Here is a 20,001-nt window from a genome sequence, read left to right on the forward strand (position 1 = left end):
CTGATCATTTAAATGGATGCTCCTTATTAGAGCCATACTGATATATGATTTTTAAGACGATAACTGGTCATTTAAAAAGCCGATAATTCGATATAATTGTTTTTTTTTAAAACAAGTTTTTAAGTCACTTTTTGGCAAAATTACTGTTAGTCTTCAACACAGTCTAAATTATCTTAAGTCAACTTTCTGGTAATTTCTTTAAGTAGCCTTCAGGCTTTTGAAATTACATTCAAAGCTCTTCTTTGGACGACAGCTATCTTTTGTTCCATTCATAATCTATTTATGACAGGCTGCTAGTAACAAAGTGCATAAAGAGACTATTTAAAATTGTTTTTTTCTCATAAGTTCTAATAAATTAGTCAGGCTCTAATTTTTTTGGTACTTTGTTTTATTTTTGTGAAATGTAAAATCTTCCTACTATACTGGTTTGTTAATCAGCTTTTTGCTGAGTGTCATTTTTAAAGGAATTTATAATATCGGTTTATGCAAGCAATAAGTGCAATCAGGTCATGGGACCTTGTTATGCAATGTGCAAAGTTATGAGCAGATTACAACTGCAGTGGCTTTATTTGCTTGTGAACAAGATAACATTGATGTGTGTCACTGAAATATCGTCATTAAGTAAAATGAAATGAAATGGCTCTGGAGCATGACTCAATATCTTCAGCCTATGTTCACTTTTAGGCTCATTGCTGGAGCTAATCCATTGATCGTTATCTATTTTGTTTTGCCCAGAATGGTTCCCACTGCAGAACCAACCTGCGTTGTTAGGAACGAGTGGTGGGGTGAGGAGGGTGCCGTTGTGGAGCCCACAGTTTCCAAGCGGGGCGATAAGTGGCAGAGTCACAGGCGTTGGCAACAGGGGTTGCATTGAGGGCATGGGGGGGTTAACTGGGATGGGTGTGAGGATGGGCATGGCTGACATAGCTGACATGGATGACAGACCAATTGACAGGTTTGGCATAGAACCCATTCCTATATGGAGGAAACACACAAAAAAATCAATCATTTTGTAATTTTTTCAAATGCATAATTATCTAATTTTGGAGAAAAACATGCTTGTACCAAATCGTGCTGAGGAAGCGACGGTTGAACCGCAATTGGAAGCAGGAGGCTGCTTCATGACGACTGGCAAGGCGGAGGGCAAGTTGCGTCCTTGAAGTTTAAGTTTGATGAGCTTCATAGCAATGGAAAACTCCACTTTGTCCATTTTCCCATCACTGTCCATGTCGGCTAAGTTCCTAAAGGAGGGGAAGAAGAAAATCTGGAGTATGTAATGATCTGTGTGTAGCAAAGTGTACATTCCTATTTTTCTTTCCCTCTTTATTGAAACAATAGAAAAAAAATCACTGGGGACAAGGTTGTGGTGGGATTGAATTCCAGTCTCATTTCACACACACACACACACACGCACACGCACACACACACAGAAAGCGAGTTCTAATTACAGGACGCCCCCGCCCTCTCTTCACTCACATAGTTTACTAGGTGTGGCAGGCTGTGAAGGAAATAAATGCTCAACAGGAAGCTGAATGCAAGCCAGTGTAACAAAATCTTGGACCTACTGACCCACTTGCTCCTGCTCAGCATTGAGTTGTGACAAGAACTTTGTCAAGTTGTCAGTCAGTGCTTACCAAATCTCAGCCAGGACAGAAGCAGGCAGGCCGGACTGCAGGAAGAATTTTCTTGCTTGTTCTCCTGCAGGTAAACAAAAAAAAAAACAAAACATATGCAGCTCACTTACTGCTAATGACACAACCTCCCGTTAAACAGTCTGTTTCTTATGAGAACAGCCTACCTGAGATGTAACCGAGGACGGGGGAGAGGGTCTCAAACTGTTTGTCATGTTTCGCCCTCTCCTCGGGAGTAATGGCCCACACACTGGCTCCACCTGGACAAAATCAAGACACAGTTTTGGTATTTTAAATTCTAAACAAAAAGTGACATTAATGTTGTTGATGTGAGTCCAGCTGACACAAAATATAAGTGCTGGTAATAGCAGGAAGTCAAGTTTGAGTTCACAACCTATTTTTGGGCCTTGGCTCTTTAGTAATAATCTGAGTCTGCTTGTAACCCCTCTGCACAGGATGCATAACAGCATGCCAGGTTTGAATGGCAAACCTAAAGAGTCATCTAAATTCCTGGGTGCTGTACATTATAGTGTTTTTTAAAGATCTGAAGAAGTTAAATTATTTGAAAGGAAAATAGAAAAATAAAATTTGTTAGTCCATCCATCCATCCATTCGCTTCCGCTTATCCTTTTCAGGGTCGCAGGGGGCGCTGGAGCCTATCCCAGCTGTCATAGGGCGAAAAATTTGTTAGGCACCATCTAAATGATCAGTTACAAATGTTGTTTGCGTGGAGCTGCTTGAAAATCTTGTAATCTAATTTATGGCATCTAATATAGACAACAAATACACTTTCTATATAAAAGTACAAGCATACCAGAAAGGCACTATATCTCAGTATGAAAGAAAGTCACCCAGCTTCTCACATAAAATCGATTAATTCTTATTTTGCCTATACATCACTGCTTCATTAAACACTATTAAATCTGGACGAGTAGTTAGATAAACCTGTGGTCCTACAAATGCACAATATCAAGTGATGCATTGATGCGGTATGCTTGGTATAGCCCCCAGAACTTGGAAATAATCTGTAAGGAAGAAAAATGAACATAAAAGAAGAAAGCTCTACAAATTTAAGCTATTATGGGAGGGGAGTGATCCACCCGTCTCCACAAACAAATTCAAACACATTTAAAGTCAGCGATGGATCCCCGGGCAGATGCGCTAATACAAAATTCAGCTTAGTCTTTTATTCCTCTACCAAACCATACAAAATGTGTGCATAATTTCCAATCCAAATGAGATTTTCAGCTGAGATGAAAACTCTCTTAAGCAGCTCACGATGATGATTAATGTATAAAAATGTCCAGTCAGCTTTTTTTCACCCCAGCTGCACTCTTGCATATCTCAAGGTAAGTTGAGGGTTGGCCATGAATTAAAGATGAAGTCTGATGTGCTGTGTGACCGATTCGAAACTCAAGTCTTCCTCAATTTCACGGAACGACTTTTAACGGCGGGGGAGTGAACGATTATGTTCAAGGACAATAATCAATTCATCATAAAGGAAGAGCTTGAATCCATCCAACCATAACACAATCGGGACATATTTTACGCCTTCTCTCAAACTTCTTTCACGGAACTTGGAAGCTTTGAAGACATTTTGTGGCAAAGAACTGACGGTATGCACCGACGGCTCTCCCCTCATCGCAGCAACTGAACAACAGATGAAGATAAGGAGACAATGACAGATAATGAGCCTCGCAAGCGCGTACAGAAGGAGAGGGGTGTATAAAAGAAGTGACGCTAGGCTAATGCAGCGAATCTAGAAACAGGTTGGAATGGGAAACCGACACAAACACGACTCAACTGGGACAAACAAACTTTTTCGTGTTCTTTTTTAAGCTCATCACTCTCTGCTCGACAGATGCGCTTTCTTCGTGCTGACAGCTGTTACCATATTGATCACGGTGGTACAGACAAAGCAAAATGTGCACCAAGATTTCACAAATAAATAAATAAATAAATAAAGTGGGATCTAGTTTGGGAACGAAGGCAACATTAACTTGCAGTAAGGATCACGATCAAACCCGTTTTCTCACTTTTATAATAAAAATAGCTCAAACCAGAAAATGCTAGAGTCTCAAAGATAACAATCAACTTCTTATTGTTATAGTAAAAGGAGAGAAATATTGAAAGACACCTCAAAATCTAATCACTCTAGTCGATTATAAAATATTCAAACAGACAAAAACTGTCTTTTCAGAATATTAGTATAAAAAAAATAAATAAAAAAAAGGTATTTTGAGCGATTACGGGATCCTGTCTTCAGAGACATGGCTTCCAGGCTCTAATTTATTCAAGTGCTTCAGGAAATACCACCCTGCCCATGATGGAGCTTCCACTCTAGCTCTAACCCAAACAATCCACTGACCTTTGCTTAACATACTTCATATACAGAAGACTGACACAATGGAGTGTAGAGCTTCAGTAACAGCACGCTACGTAGCCAGAAAATGAAAGTAGAGCAACTTTAGAGTTAAGAGCAAGAAGATCCAATGTCTTTTTCTAAAAGTGGGAGCAGATACAATGAAACACTGATAATGGTTTGTTTGTTTGTTAGGAAATATTCTAGCCAAACCTCTGATATGGTTTCAGTGTCTACACAAACCGCCCGAAACCACCACCAGCAACACCTGTTAAGGTGGACGCTTTCCCCCCGATAAAGCCAATGTTAGCAGCACACAGCGGCCGACCCACTTTTAGCCACCGTCAGCAAAATGCTGCCATGAAAAGGAGAAAGTAATTAATCTCTCACAGAGATGTGAGTATTCTTCACATTGTCTCATTGGCTGTGAAAGCCCCCATTTGAAGCTATTGTAGGTAAGAAAAGGAAGGCGAGATTTAGCACAGTGCCACTGGGACATGTAGCTCGCATGGCCACATCCACAGGCCTGTCAGTCGATTCAGTCTGTGTGTCAGTGAGGGCTGAATGCTATGTGAGTAAGTGGGGCACTGCAAAGCTTCTTACACAGCCATGACCGAATCCATAGGGGTCTTCTGTGGCTTGATACTTATACTGGAAACATGTGGCCACTCGGTATGACTCCTGATAAAAAGATGGTACAGTTACGATTTACTAGTATACATAACCTGACAGTGAACACCACAGGGTTCCACACTCTTGATACATATTCACAGTATTTGCAAATTTCAGGCACTTGTTATGAAATGTGGATTGGGTATGTAAGGATTTTACACTAATTTGATTGAATATGATTTATGCTTTTAATAAGGCCGTACAGTACTGAGTCACCCTCGTTTCTTTATATTTTATTGGGGAAATGAGAAATGTGTGCAGTAGTTTCATTACGTAAGGCATAAACAGACAATTCTAACATGGCACGCTTAGGCTGTCAAGGTTCTGGGTCATTCTGACCCAGCATCTTCTTTTTCTTGTGTTTTTGTATTATTCTGTATTATGGTTTAGGTTCTGATTCCTTAGTTGTGCTGTTCTGACTATTATTATTATTATTATCCTTGTGTTAGTGTAGTTCGGTGTCTAGTCTGCGCCTGCTGTGTTTCCTGTGTTACTTTGAAAGTCCGTGTCTCATGTCAGTGTGTCTAGTTTTGCTTCCCTTGTCTTGTTAAGTCTGATTTCTCCCAGCTGCGTTTCCCTCCTGTCTCCCATTTCCTGATTACTCCAGTGTGTATTTAAGCCCTGTGTCACCTCGTTAATGTACACCCTCATACCTGGCTGTGTGTTGTGTCTGCCTGTTAAACCTTGTTGTGATTCCTAGCGTATTTAGTTTTCTGTTCTTTTGCTGTCCAGCAATAAAAGCTGCACTCTCAGTTTAATTTTGCTGTCTTGAGTCGTGCACGTTGGTCCTCCACTCCTGCCTGCTGCACACAGATCATGACATAGGCAAGCTTTCGTGCAACATTTTTAAGTAATTATCAAGAGGAGTTGTCTGGGACTTTAAAAAGCACTTTTGTTGGTGTTGGCTGCCTTTTCATTTCTCTGTCACGATTAGTCCACACTGCATCATGTTGAAGTCCAGGCTCAAACTATGACTGAGCCTTCACCAGCTTTTACAGAAGACTGTAGACACTCAGTTTTACCGCTCTCGTCTGACCTCCTCTGCACATACTGACAAAAATTCGAAGCAAAAATCCTAATTTGGATTCATCACTCCATCAGACCTGCTGACACTGATTTTCCAATGCAGTCTGGTTCTTGTGTAATTTGGCATACTTGAGCCTTTTCTCTCCGTTTCGCTTCCTTAACAAAGTTTTCTTGACAGCCACCCTTCCACTGAGACCAGTGAGGCTTGAGTGAAGAGTACATGGATCAACAGAAGAGTCAGACAATTTTCCCCAATTTATCAAGGACATTTATCAAGAAATTAACTTTTAGATGCCGTTCGTCTGCTGTAGTTTTATAGGCCTACAAATGCACACCATGCTGACATATGCCAGGTTTTCAGCTAACACCTATTTGGGAATCACCTTGTTGGTGCAGAAAAACTATTTTATGCCTGTCACTGTGTCATCTCTGACATTTTTCACAGATTCAACTCAAGTCTGTAATGTGTAGACACAACACTTGTTCATAACTTGAATTAGGGGCCTTTTTGTGATTGAATGATTCATAGGTCAGTTTTAAGCAAGTAGTCAAGTACAAGAACTGGACTGAAAAAGAGACAAAAAGCAGTCAATGTAAAAATAAAACATTTAAAAAGACCTTCAGAAAGCCTCAAGAGCACTTTAAAAAATTACAATAAAGTTTGGCTCCTTGGAAGCAAAATATATAGAAAAGAGGGGTTGCTCAGTGTTATGTACTGCCATGACTGAGTCAGCCGGTATCAGTGTGAGTCAGTGTACTGTGTTGTCTTCTATACCTGCCAGTAGCAGGTAATAGCAGGTATTTTCTTAATTTAATGACAACAAGAAGTTTTTGAAAATCTACCTTCAGACATTATTGAGACCAAACAGAAAAAAAAAAAAAAAAATCACGTCCCTAACTCTTACGGAACAGGATCCACAGCAACATCATCTACAGACTTTATTAAACCAACAGTACCACGGCTCACCTACTCAGCCGCCTTTACCTTGTGTGCTTTCACTTCCCTTTGTCAGCCTGTGTGCCGTTGTCTAGGTGGCTGCTAAATCCTAAGGAGACGCTCGAGTCAATACCCCAAACACCCAGCTCTCGTACTCCGAGGGAAACCACATCACTGCTTTTATAACTATTTACATATCAAACACCTCACCCGGGGAGGACAAGTTGATGGTTCAGATAACTGCATTGGATCAACAGTCTCTGCAAAGCTTCGGTGTACGCACAAACACGCACTTCTCCTCTACGACTGTTGCATAAAATTCACCTGTTTTTAAAATTCACTGACTAATGACTGTGCAAATGCCTCATTGCAGGCTCACTGTGTTAATGAGAGTGTAATAGCGCAAATAGCTCTGCCTCCCATATAATATGTTCCCTCGGAGGAGCTCATCATATACCGATTACATGTTTCTTGATTCTCCCCTCCGTGCCATTCAGCTGGATGGGATTAAAGCGCAGAGAGAGGGTAGTTGTGCGTTTTGGTGCTCTGTTAGACTGAAAAATTAGGTGTGTAGATAAGACGCACACGCAGACACACACATTCCCTCTTAGGGGTTTTCCACAGAGGGCTTTGAGGAACGGTAACTATGTTCTGCGATCAAAGGATGAAGACAAAACACACAAACACACACAAACACTACTGAGAACTGTGGTTCACAGAAAGGGCAAAAACGCTGAATCACCTTCAACTCGGAACAATAACAAAGACAGACACACAGAAAGCAGCTAGATAGACTTTCCTGTCATTTTTAATGTGCTCTTGAGCCTTTTCTAGAGCAGAAGGTCTTTTAAACTTTTCTTTCATTCCACTGCTTTTTCTCTTCTTCAATCTAGTCCTTGTACCGGACCACTTTCACAGGAATGTTTTGTTTTTACTTGTTTTTTGTTTTTTTTTATTTGTTGTTTGCCACCTAACACTGATGTATGAATCACTGAATCACAAAAAATGGCCCCTAACTCAAGAGATGAACTAGTGTTGTGTCTACACATAATAGCCAACCTAAAACTATCTAGATGAACAGCATCTAAAACTCATGTCCTTAAGAAATAGGAAACACACCAGGCAAAGACCTGACAGATACATCAACCCCTTCAGCTGATCCATCTACAGTTCACTGAAGAAGGGTGGCTGTCAAGATGTCATTCTTAAGGAAGGCTAACAGAGAGGAATGGGTATGAGGCTGAGGTGTGCCAAAATATACATGAACTGGACTCTGGAGTGATGGTTCTGAGGGAATCAAGAAAGGCAGAACATGGATTGTTTACATTAGGGCTGCAACGATTCATTGAGTATTTCGAATAATTCGATTACAAAAAATTTTCGACACAAATTCTCTGCTTCAACATTTTGTTTAATGAACAGTGGAAGATGACCTTTAAAAACTTTACTGGGAAAAAGTAAGCACCCATCAACAAACTCTGACTAGAGAAAAAAAACCCAAAATAGCCAACTCAGTAGCTGCTCCATCCGCTGTCACGCTGTCATCCACAGTGAAAAATCTGCAGTAATCCTCCAGAAGCTGTATTAAAATATGCAGATGAACTTTTAACTTGGTCTGACACCAAATTAAATTATAAAGTTTGCTGAAAGCTGACGGCAGCCATCCTTTTTTACATGGACTCGAACAGGGGTGAGTCTAAAGGGGGGCATGGTATGCACTAGGCCATATTTATTTCAAGGGGTTATAACATTTTTAGACTGAAAGTGAATTTCTATAAAATACTCTCTCAATTAAATTGTGTTAATATTTAAAGATATAAAAATTAAAGTTTTTTCGCAGGCCAATAAAAATGTCCATGGGCCAGTAAAACTCTGAGCCTGAGGGATTTTAGGGTGGACACTGAATTATTGTTAATATTAATTAAGGTCTACACCATCATACTGTCGTGTTTCGTGTTTTCAGCAGCACAAAAACACACGTACAAAAACTCAAAAGCTTTCCAAGAAGTCAAAGTGAAGATGAACTTTTTATGACTTAGTTTTGATTGCACATGTATTTTATTTGACTTTAGAGTATTTATACATTTTTGCATTTAAGAAAATGTTTTCTTAAAAAAGAAATTTTCATATGGCACGGGGGGGTTGACAGATGAAACAAAAAACACTCAAATTTCTAAAATGAAAACAATAATCAGGATATTTTAAAAGTTTTTTTTCTGTTTTGAATATTTACTATTGCTCAATAATAAGACAAAAGTATTTCTTATCCGATTACTCGACTAATCGATGGAATAATCATTAGATTAATTTATTACTAAAATAAATGATAGCTGCAGTCCTAGTTTACAGCCATCTGTAAAACATGGTGGAGGCTCCATCATGGTTTGGGGCTTTATCTGCAGCAAGTGTCCTGTGCTGAATTTGACGTCGTATCATGTGGAGCGCACCACAGTATTTGTGGCAGTTCTGATGCTCAATCATCAGAAAGTTTATTTTGTTCATGTGAAGTAGTGTTTTCAAAGGGAGAAACAGTTTGTCACTCATCCAAGTGACTTCTTCAGTCTCAGCTGACTGCAGGTTTTCCCAACCTTACAAAGAGTACATTTGCTGTGATGTCAGTTTCTTAATCATTAATATGCAAATTGTCACAACCACTGATCATTGATGAATGGCCATGAGTACCATTCACCATGTTAATGAATATACAGGATATACAGGATCTGCTGCTGCTAATATCTTGGGATGAGAAATCAAACAGAGATTATGAAACTATTTTACTATCTTTTAATTCAGTCACACTTATTTTGAAAGAACCATTTTACAATTACATTATCTTTTTTTTTTTAAAAAGCTATCATTTCAAGCTTATTAACTTTTGTTTTTACCTTAAACACTGAATTTCCATGTAGGTTTGCACGTTTCAATAAATCACTGCAACTATTTTCCACTTTCCTAGCAAAATATAAAGAAAGGACTGGCAGCTCTAGGCTTTTGCATAGTACTGTATAGTGAACCCAGTGTCCTCCACAGAGAATGAAGTCCCAGTCCCTTTGTATCTGGTCAAGTTTCTGGATCGCTACTCCAACTGTGCATGCATCTAAGTCCACAGAAATCACTTCTTTGAAACTGATGGGGTTTATAAAGATACAAAAGTCAAAGTCAGAACCAAAGCAAGACAGCAGAGTTAGTCTGGAGCGCTAAACAGGCTGCTGCTGAAATGCCTGTTTTGGTTTGACGTGCAACTACAGTGCATATAAACACCTTTAAAATTAATGAAGACAATCCTGCCATATTACTTTAGACTGACCCTCTTTCCAGCAGGGGTTTGTACAAGCTACAGCTCAATAACTTCCCCCCCAAAAAAGTAGGATTAAAGATGGTTTTACTTAAAGCCTGAGCCTTGTCTCTGTTTGCAGATCAATATCCCATTAACATGATTTCACACCTCACACGTTACAGTCAAAACAAGCAGTCACTCGTAGCAAAAAAAAAGGAGTTCAAGCTGACCAAAGCACAAAGCAGATGCGCTCGAATGTTCGGTCTTGGCAGGAGGACGGCCAGAGGGAGAGATTAAAGTTTAGAAATGAGGCATAACACAAACAGCCGCTTATTGGTCTCAGACCTTTTTCTGCCCTTTAAAGTAAATTCCAGCCCTCATTATTGTCTCAGCAGAACCACAGATCTGCCTAGCATAGACAGAGATGTTATGAGCTCAAACACATGTCCAATAAGGACAAAAAAACCAAAGTGTTCTTACCATTCATGGTTGCAGGTGGAAAGCACGGGCAGAGAGGGAAGTCCTCTACTCAGCTGGCAAGCCCTCAGACATCTGCAGAGAAAGAGCGAGAGAGAGAGAGAGAGAGATGTGAGTGTGTTATGTGTGCATTTGAGCGTGTGTGTGTGTGTGTGTGTGTGTGTGTGTGTGTGTGTGTGTGTGTGTGTGTGTGTGTGTGTGTGTGTGTGTCACGAAGCAAGGGGGGTATAAGTGAGGAATGCAAGCAATGCAAGTGTGAATGGGGAAGACGGCAGAAATGATACACATCCATGCAGGAGCAAAAAAAAAAAAAAAAGGGAAAAAAATCAGCTCCTTGTTAACAAAGCAAGGAAAGCAGAGTGAGTGGCCAACATGGTGAGGGATGACAGAGGAGGGGAAGAGGCAGAGGAGAAAACGAAAAGGATGGGGACCAAATAACAGAGAAGGCCTACAGACAATGCCAGCACGGAGCAGTACACAAGAAGAGGACAGACAGCTGAAGAATAGAACTGGGGGAAGAAATGATAGTGGTCTGGGAGAAAGGCTGCTTTTATTACTGCCTGCTCTGAGATTACAGATGGTGACTGTAGTTTGGAAATCTTGATGTATCAGCTTGTTTATTTTGTCTGTGACATTTTGCTTTCTATGTATCTCGTTTGTATACTATGTAATAATACAAATTTCTGGACCTTAATAAGGCGTATGGATGCTCTTAGACAAATATTTGTGTTTTACTGAGATAAATATAGATATATGACTCTAATAAAGCAAGTACAGTTTGAAAACAATAAGAATTTATCACTGTTTGGGTGCAGTCAGCATCTAAAGTGGTATGCCAACAGGGAGCCTGGCCCATCTGATGAGATTAATTGTTGGGATCTTTGGCATAATCCCAGGAGCAGATAAGCCCATGCAGGTAACATGGAAAACTAGCTTTATGTGTAAGTGGTTTGATCCACTCATAAACACTGTTTGTGTAAGGCATGTTTGGAGGACTAAAAGTTAGGCTTTCAAGTAGGGCTGTTCGATATAACGATATATATCGGATGCTGATATGAAAACGTCTATCGGCAATATTTTTTCATTGTTTTGATGGTCACTGCAGAATTTATTTCTTAAAGTTCTCTCTTTCTCTTATATTTAATATAACCACACTATGAACGAACAAGCGACTGTTTTTATGCGACGGTAAAACCATCGCATGGCTCCGCCGTCCGCTTGTTTATTTTCCACATAAACCTTTCACAATAAAGCTGAAGATCCTGTTGAGATTTTTCAAAATAAACTGAATCACGTGAAATAGTATGCACAGTGTTTACAGATGAGAAGCTAAAAAGAGCCGTCAGGTGCTAACAAATAAACCTTAGAACAGGCCAAAAAAAATTGCGGCCGTTTCAACTTACCGTATGTCTAAAAATGTATAGTAAATGTATGCAGTTTGGCCTGCATCGGTCAATCACTCGACTCCGAGTACAGGACGCCCAGCTGAAAACACTTGACACAAGTCAAGTTGCCCGAGATTCACAGAATTTACAGACAATGTAGAATTTTTGTGATATATATCGTTGTCGGGACGATAAATGTGTTATATCGGGATATGAGATTTTGGTCATATCGCACAGCCTACTTTCAAGCCTATGAAACCAGCTGCTAAGCATGGTGGTGTTAGCATCACGCTCTGGGCTATTTTGCTGCCACTGCTACTGGTACAATGCACAAATTTGATGAAATAATGAAGAAGGAGGACTACGTCCAGATTCTTCAACTTCACCTGAAATCAACAGCTGGATAGTTGAAACTTGGACACGACTGGGTGGTCCAACAGGAACCCAAACACAAATCAAATCTGGTTTTGGGATAGATAAAGCAGACTAACATCAAGCTTCACCGACCCCACCATATTGAAGGTTTTTATACTATACTTCAAAGCCAGGTCTGTGTTAGAAAACAATAATTAAAAGCCCCAAATTACCACGACATTCAAGCTTATTTTGCATATAAACCACACCTATAGGTAGCAACTCTTTCAATCTTGTTGTTAAGATTCTGTTAGCCGCTCCACTTCACTCCATCCATTTCCTCCTTATTTCCTCTCATTTCTCTTTGCGTGCCTATAGCTAACAGGCAGTGTTTCTCCTCATCACTTTTGATTCTTGTCAGGTCTAAGCAATCTCCTTTTTTGCTTTCACTAAGTCCTTCCATCACAACTTTTTCCTCACTTCACCCCTCCCTCTGTCTTTTTTTATTTCAACTCCTCTATTTCCTATTCATCGTTCATTGAAACGTATCTCTTATGATTCCCACATAGTTTCTTTCCACTCCTACTCCCCTTCCGTTCTTATTACACTATTGCTCCATCATTTGCTTCCCTGTTTTTGTGTGAATTCCTGGAGGGGAGTCTGTGGCTATCTTGTAGTATAAATCACTGTCTGTACATGCCGGCACTGCCAATTACTTAAGAGCAATGAACAGCCCACTGAGGCTTATGCTTCGGTATATTTCGAGTGTCTGCGCCAGCGGCTCCGTGCAAACCCGCGCATATACAACATAGGCAACAAATAATTCATGCGCACTAGCAAACAATACTGACATTTATGAACTAAATTCCCAATTTTATGAAAAAAATACCAACTAAAATAGAAACACAGGAAGCAGTTACAGGAAAACAATTGTTTTATAGTGAATGGAGGCTGACACAAACTGTCTTCTGGGGATGAGTGATGATATAGATTTTAGGGAGTAAAATAATGGGGCTAATCTTCAGCAATGGATTTCACAAACTAGCTCCTTACGGCATGTTAAACAGTACAGTCAGAGTACGATCATCTTTTTCTGCATCACACTCTGCAATAGAATGGTCTTCGCATCAGTGCATTTCAGATAACATATACACACCAATATTTGTCAGTTCTATCAAAAGCAGAAATATCGAATTAACAAAAGAATTCATATTCATGTATCAATGCAGAAGTTATTTTTTGTCATTTATTTGTATGCTTGTAAGTTTTCTACAAGGGCATTTAATTAAATATCTGGATGCAATGCAAGAAATGTCTTACAGTTAGATCTATAACTAAAAGTCAGAGTCAATGTCATCGTCAGTTTTGCAATATGTACAGGACTAACACAGAATCGAAATCCCATAGTGTACAAGAGAGCTATGGAAGTATGAGAAACAGATAAATATGAAGCATGCAAGATTGTGTCGAAATATTATTAAAGCTATACACATTACTGTAGTTCTTTGTATAAAAATATGTGAGTATACATGTATTTTGCACATTACTGCCATCTATGTACAGTGTGCAAAATAAGGGACCATATCAATATGAGACTGAATGTGTATTTTACATCAAACAAACAATATGTAATTTCAGCTTTAATTAAAGCGCATTGCAAGCGTACCGCATTAGCTATTTAAGAATTACAGCCATTTTTATACACATTTCTCTGAGCCTTAACAGTAATTGGATAAATCGATAGGTAGATCTGGAGTTGATTCCACTTGCTGAACTTGTATTTGGTAACCATTCAGTAAAAGTATGAATATGAGGTCCAGAGAGACATCAGTGCAAGTGAGGGAGGCTATCATTAGGCTGGAAAACCAGAGACAGATAGCAAGAATCAACAATCTGGTACATTCTTAAATAGAATGAATGCACTGGTTAGCTCAGCAACACCGAAATGCCTGAAATACCACAGAATTATTTCCATGGTTCTCAACAGCTTCACAACAACTTACAGTACCAATGCAAGAACACTCTCAGGGAGGCACAAACTCCATAAACAACCAAGTGTTTCTCACACCAAAAAAAAAAAGGATATTGTTCAATGGTCACTCAGTCAACACAACACAGCATACTCTTTAGTTACTGAAGTTGAAGCTGAATACAGAGGCCGACAAACAAGCAGCAACTGAAGGTGGCTCCAGTAAAGGCCTGATAAAGTATCTTAAAGGACCACACACAGCATTTGGTGATGCCCGTGGGTTTTAGACTTCAGACAGTTATTAACTGCTAAATATTCTCCAGCAATCCCCATATTTAAAATTATTTTAGTTGGACCAATTTCTTTTGAGTCTCTAAAAATGGGGGACCGTGCTTTTGCTAAATCCATTAAAGATAAAAGTCTGCACTTTAATCAAATGTTGATTATTTGACTTAAAATCCAGTGTAGTGGTATACAGATGCAAAATTACAACAAAGAATATGTGTCATTGTCCAAAAACATATGGACCTGACTGCAGCTTGTTCAACAAGCCTGAACATGACAACCCACGGATTGTGTGGGAAGTTTTATTTAACAAAAACCCCCCCCAAAAAGCGAGATATAGTCTAGATATTATATTCTGGCACAAACTGCCTGTACATAGAAAATGCAGCTCGCCTTTACCGCAACACATTGCGATTAAGCTTATAGAAACACATTGTGCTGTACTTGCATGCCTCTTTTCAGTTCAGTGACTTTCTGGAGCCTCTGTTCCCTATCTATGACTCATCTTTGCTGGTGTGTGGATTCAAGCATCAAAATGATGATGCAAATTATGTTCTTTGGAAAGAAAGAAAGAAAGAAAGAAAGAAAGAAAGAAAGAAAGAAAGAAAGAAAGAAAGAAAGAAAGAAAGAAAAGAACAGAAAGCAAATACATGGACCTCTCTCAGTAAAGATTTACAGTGCTCAGTCTCCCACTTCACTTGAAGTGATCTCACTTTTCCTTGTTGTTGCCATCTGTTGAAACTGTGTGGCTAACTCATCACCATGTACTAAAACCTCATCAGTGTCTCACCCGAGATGAGGTCCTATAAGTAATGAAATATTTTCTTAACACATATATACACAGAAAGTTGGCAGTTTGCTCATCTATGTGTATGTGTCTCTGTGTGTGAGTACATGTGCACTAGTGGAAAAAGTAATGTCTTCAAAGTATTCTATGCAATCTTCTAAGAAAAACTAAGTATCCCTCATGATTAGGGATGCCATAGTGATCTGGTGCTTAGCACTGTTATTTTCATATGCAGTCTGGTTGCTGCCTTTCTGTGTGGAGTTTATTCTATCCAGGTACTCTGGTATCCTCCCCAGTCCCATACACAGGGTTAGAGTAATTAGTGAATCTAAATTGGCCACAGGTGTGAATGGTTGTCTTTCTCCATATTTAAGCCCTGTGACAGAATGGTGACCTATCCAGGGTGTCCCCTGCCTCTCGCTACCTATGACAGCTAACATAGACTCCCCTAACTCATTTGTTTATTCACAGCACCTTCAATGTCCCACTACAGCATTTGAACCAGGTTGAGTTCTGGACTGGGCCACGACTGGGCCATCGCAACGCCTTGAATCTTTTCTTTTCAGCTGCTCTGCTGTGGATTTGCTGCTGTGCTTGGGATCACTGTCCTGCTACATTAGTCAAAATTCAGCTGTCAGACAGATGGACTCCCATTTGACTCTAGAATACTTTGGTATACAGAGGAGTTCATGGTTAACTCAGTGACTGCAAGGTACCCGGGACCTGTGGCTATAAAATAAGCCCAAATCATCACCCCTGCACCACCATCCTCGACCATTGGTATTAGAGGTTTGTGCTGATATGCTGCGTTTGGTTTTCTCCAAACATGGTGCTGTGCATTATGGCCAAACATCTCCACTTTGGTCTTGTCTGTCCAAGGAACATTGTTCCAGAAGTCTTGTCTAGTCTAAGCAATACTGCCATATTCCTTTTAGAGACTTTCTCCAGGCAACGCCTCCAAAAAAATCCATACTTCTACAGTCGTTTTCTAAGTGTACTCTCACAAACGTTAACACCTAACATGCTAACTGCGGCCTGTATGGTCTGAGATGATGTGTCACTGTGTTAACAAACAACTGAACTGCCAAAACGTCTGCCTCAGAGGTGCTCACACTTGATGATCATCAGTTAATCAAGTGCATTGGATTAGCACCACCTAGCTGCTTCTTACCCGCTTAAATGCTCTTAAAGGATGTACTTAGATTTTCCCAGGACTGCACAGAGTCCTGTGCAAACTTTCTTTTTCACATGGCTCTATGCTATTTGCGTGTACCTAACACTTCCATGTGCAAACATGTATAGGCCTTTAGCAGAGTTTCATCCACCCTTATACACAACCCTGTACCCTGAGGTGTACCTGGTGTCAAATATAACAATATCTCCCGTTGGCTAGGTTAGAGAAGAGACTCCACTGTTTAAACAGGACATGCTATATCCTGGATGACAACGGCACTGAATCAACAAAAGAGGAAAGAGGACACCCTCTACATCAACAGTGACTGTACCTGCACAGGTTCACAACAAAATGGTACACTGATTGAAGTCCCTTGGATGTCTGAAAATAACTTTAAAATGTCATTATGCGTCTTTGATTTGATTTACCTTGCAGCTCGGCCCCTGCTGGTATGGCAGATGTAGTGGAGAGAAACACAGTCATCTCACAATGCTACTTCAAATCATGCCAGATCCCCGAATGAACTTTTGGACACGAAATACTACAAAAATAATCATAACGGAAAATAAACCATTAAAAATTTGAGCATAGAAGAAATTACTTTGCAGCGCAAGTTTAGTTCTAGTTTTGGCGTCTTTAAGAAGCAAATGAAGAACAAATGGCACATGCTATTTTCATACTTACACAGGTTGATGTTGCAAAGCCAGCAGTTGCAAAGCTAGCCTTGATGTTACACTGATGTTTAAAAATAACATTGCATTAAGCATTTTGAAAGTTTCTAATATGAGGAATAAGACATAAATCCTTTAAGGGCCAGCAGTGCTGAGGAACAAAATGAATCAAAGAACCTTTGACTCAGCCCAGCATGCTGATTGACACCTGTGTGCACCACACTGGACCGGTCTGACGTGAATATCAATGTTTCGGCCTGTGTGCGCGGAGTGTGTCCAACACACCCTCCTCACACAGAGGGGGACCCTGTTCTAGCGGACACAGCCCAGGAAGCTTTGCGAAGCCTGAGGAAGAAAGAAGCCTGTGTGCATGCGTGTGTCCTGTGTGCATGTGCTGGGATTTTCCTCCTATTCACAAGAGAGCAGACACACACAAGCGCACACATGCCACACACCTTCCCCCCAGTGGGCTGCAGGTGAAAATTGGGGACGCTTCCGACAGAAGAATCATTCTAATCCTTTTGGTACGTTTATGGGTCAGCTCAATGAAATGATTCACCTTTTTTTGTTAACTTCCTGTACACTCCCCCCACCCCCGAAGTGAAAAACACACACTCAGCAGTACCTCCAACCTCACCTTCTTCCCCACATACTTAAGACACAATAATAATAATGCCAAATTAACCTCAATACAGCATCCATGCCACTGTAACTGCTATATGAGAATGGACTCTGAAGCACATCAGGTTCCTCTTTCACCACACCAGCGAACACGCTGGTGTATTGTACACTTATGTGAACGTGTGGATATTCCGCAACGCTTTGAGTCTCGGCAGGTGGATATGCAACAGTCCCTTCTGGGATAAAGCACAGATGTCACAGAAATTGCAGTCACATGGACTTTGCCACTTCAGCAAAGAAAGTCTCCTCGTTCTGTTTTCACCGAGGGCAGCAGAACACACACAAAAACACACGCACACACAAAGCAATCTCTATAATTAGTCTTTGCTGCAGTGATTCAACACGTACGTGCATAAACATCCAAAGCTGCCCCAGTCATCTCATATATAAGAATGGAAATTCACACCTTTGCTCAACTATTAAACAGCTGATGACACTTTTTTATATCAGGAAAAATAAAGATAACAGACGCATTTGACGGGCTTCGAACCGGAGGCCCTCCTCGTGTTATATTTTCCATCTTTTAACGGAGGAAGCGCCAAATGTAAGTCATCTTTTAGGGAAATTGCTTGCCCTAAGAAGGTGAGCACAGACACCCAGCAGACCGTTAAAGTGACTTTGAGAAATATCACATAGATTTTCTCCCTCAGGTTAAACACAGCAGTGATTTTCAGCATGTTTAATAGTCACAGGGAAGCATGTCATTTCCTTTAAGTAGTACCTGAGGGAACACAGGAATAACCTTTGGAGTTACACCTTTTATCATAAAAACAATATGCCATTCCCTGCTTGTCGTTGTTGCACATAGTATATATATTATCAGACAGTATATATCTAATAATATACATAGATAATTATATTATCTTGAAAAAAAGACTAGTAATTTAGAGCCTAAATCTATTTTGACTGCTTTAAAAAATGAATTTCTCTTTAAATCCAGGTTAGTTTTCCTTTTCCTCTTCTCCGCCTTATTCAAACAAGCAAAATTAATGAGTAAACAGTGAAAAGATCTGAAGAACCAGTTTTCAGCCATATGGGGTGCTCTTCATCCATAACGCAGACAAAAGACTGGCACTAGTGGCTCAGAGACAGGTTTGAGAGCTCCACATATTTTCAGGATGAAACATTAACAATGGGCTGTACTGCAGGTAGACAAACCTCGTTGTTAATACGCTGCACTGCCTCGCCTTTTTAAATGCTGGGTTTAATAAAGCAGGACATCCCACTTACCTTGAAAGAACAGGTAGAGGGGAAGAAAATCTTCAGCGACAGTATCCAGCAAGTCATGCATTTTGTTCGGTATAAGCGTGGGAATGATTTCTATTCTTTTACCTGTTGCGGTAGAATAGCGGTGCTGATCGGCATCCAGGGTGACGATCCAGCTACTGAAGAGGGGAGGATCGATCCAGCAGCCGGGCGGGTGTGGACTGGAAATGGGCGTCTTCAGTTCCAAGAGTCAAGCTACGCGGAAGTGCGCGGAAGACTTCCGGCTTTGTCTTTCAAAAATAAAACTCAAAAGGGAACGAACTACTGTTCAACTCCTTCAGATGTACAGTGCTCTGAAAAAGTTTTAAGTATATTTTTCTGGGAGAATGTGAAAGAAGTAGAGAGATTTATGAAAACGTACATAGACACATAGAAAAAGAGAGGCAAAAACCACCTTAATGACCACCTTCTATTGACGCTTTCTTGTCATTTCTTTAATAATAATTATCCAGGCTTATTGAAGAACATTCATAGCTCTTTCTTTGGATTTTGGCTTTCTTTTCTTCCATTCTCCATCAATATGACCCCACATTGCTTCAGTATTGTCCACCTCCAAGCTCTGCGGAGGCCAATCCATGATCGATAGTGTTCCATTGTGTGTTTTTCTAATCACATATGCTTTTATTGCATTGTGAGTGTGTTTGGGATCATTTTCAAGCTGACAAATTAAACCGTTACCAATGAGATGAGTTCCAGATTGCAAAACATGGTAGATCAAAATCTGACTGTACCTTTCTGCATTCATAATCACATAATTTTTCAGGAGCTGTGTTTGACCTTAACTTTCAGATATGGTTCATCAGCTGTACAGTCTTTTTTTAAGGCCTGCCACTTCTTGTTTTCTATTAGTCCTTTAGTTATCCAGGTAAAACTCTCATTGAGATTAGAAATCATTCTTCTTTTGTCCTCCAATTGTCCAGTTTCTTCAAATGTTTTAAGGACACCATGCACACCATGGTGAAATATCCCAAGTTTTAAGTAATAGTTCTTTGGCAACCACCTTGTTGGAGCAAAGATACTATTTTATCCCTGTCAAACGTATTTACC

At 40.0% G+C, this 20,001-nt stretch overlaps 1 protein-coding gene across 4 annotated transcripts in view; it reads right to left on the bottom strand.

Annotated features, from left to right (window-relative positions):
* Positions 1-19,153, bottom strand: part of itsn2a (intersectin 2a) — a 44,995-nt gene extending 25,842 nt beyond the window's left edge. For 3 of the 4 annotated variants that reach the window (XM_026193952.2, XM_026193949.2, XM_026193953.2), the window contains exons 1-6: positions 19,021-19,153; positions 10,386-10,457; positions 1,799-1,891; positions 1,635-1,698; positions 1,066-1,241; positions 760-975 (exon numbers count right to left, since the gene is read on the bottom strand). In XM_026193952.2, the coding sequence (XP_026049737.2) occupies positions 760-975; positions 1,066-1,241; positions 1,635-1,698; positions 1,799-1,891; positions 10,386-10,392 (556 nt within the window). In that variant the 5' untranslated portion in view covers positions 10,393-10,457; positions 19,021-19,153. Of the gene's footprint in view, positions 1-759; positions 976-1,065; positions 1,242-1,634; positions 1,699-1,798; positions 1,892-10,385; positions 10,458-18,918 lie in introns of all 4 variants that reach the window. The other variant, XM_026193951.2, reaches the window with a different exon arrangement.
* Between the last annotated feature and the right edge of the window lie 848 nt (positions 19,154-20,001).

The sequence above is a fragment of the Astatotilapia calliptera genome, chromosome 15 (assembly GCF_964374335.1).
Source record: "Astatotilapia calliptera chromosome 15, fAstCal68.1, whole genome shotgun sequence".
In the NCBI taxonomy this organism is placed as follows: domain Eukaryota; kingdom Metazoa; phylum Chordata; class Actinopteri; order Cichliformes; family Cichlidae; genus Astatotilapia; species Astatotilapia calliptera.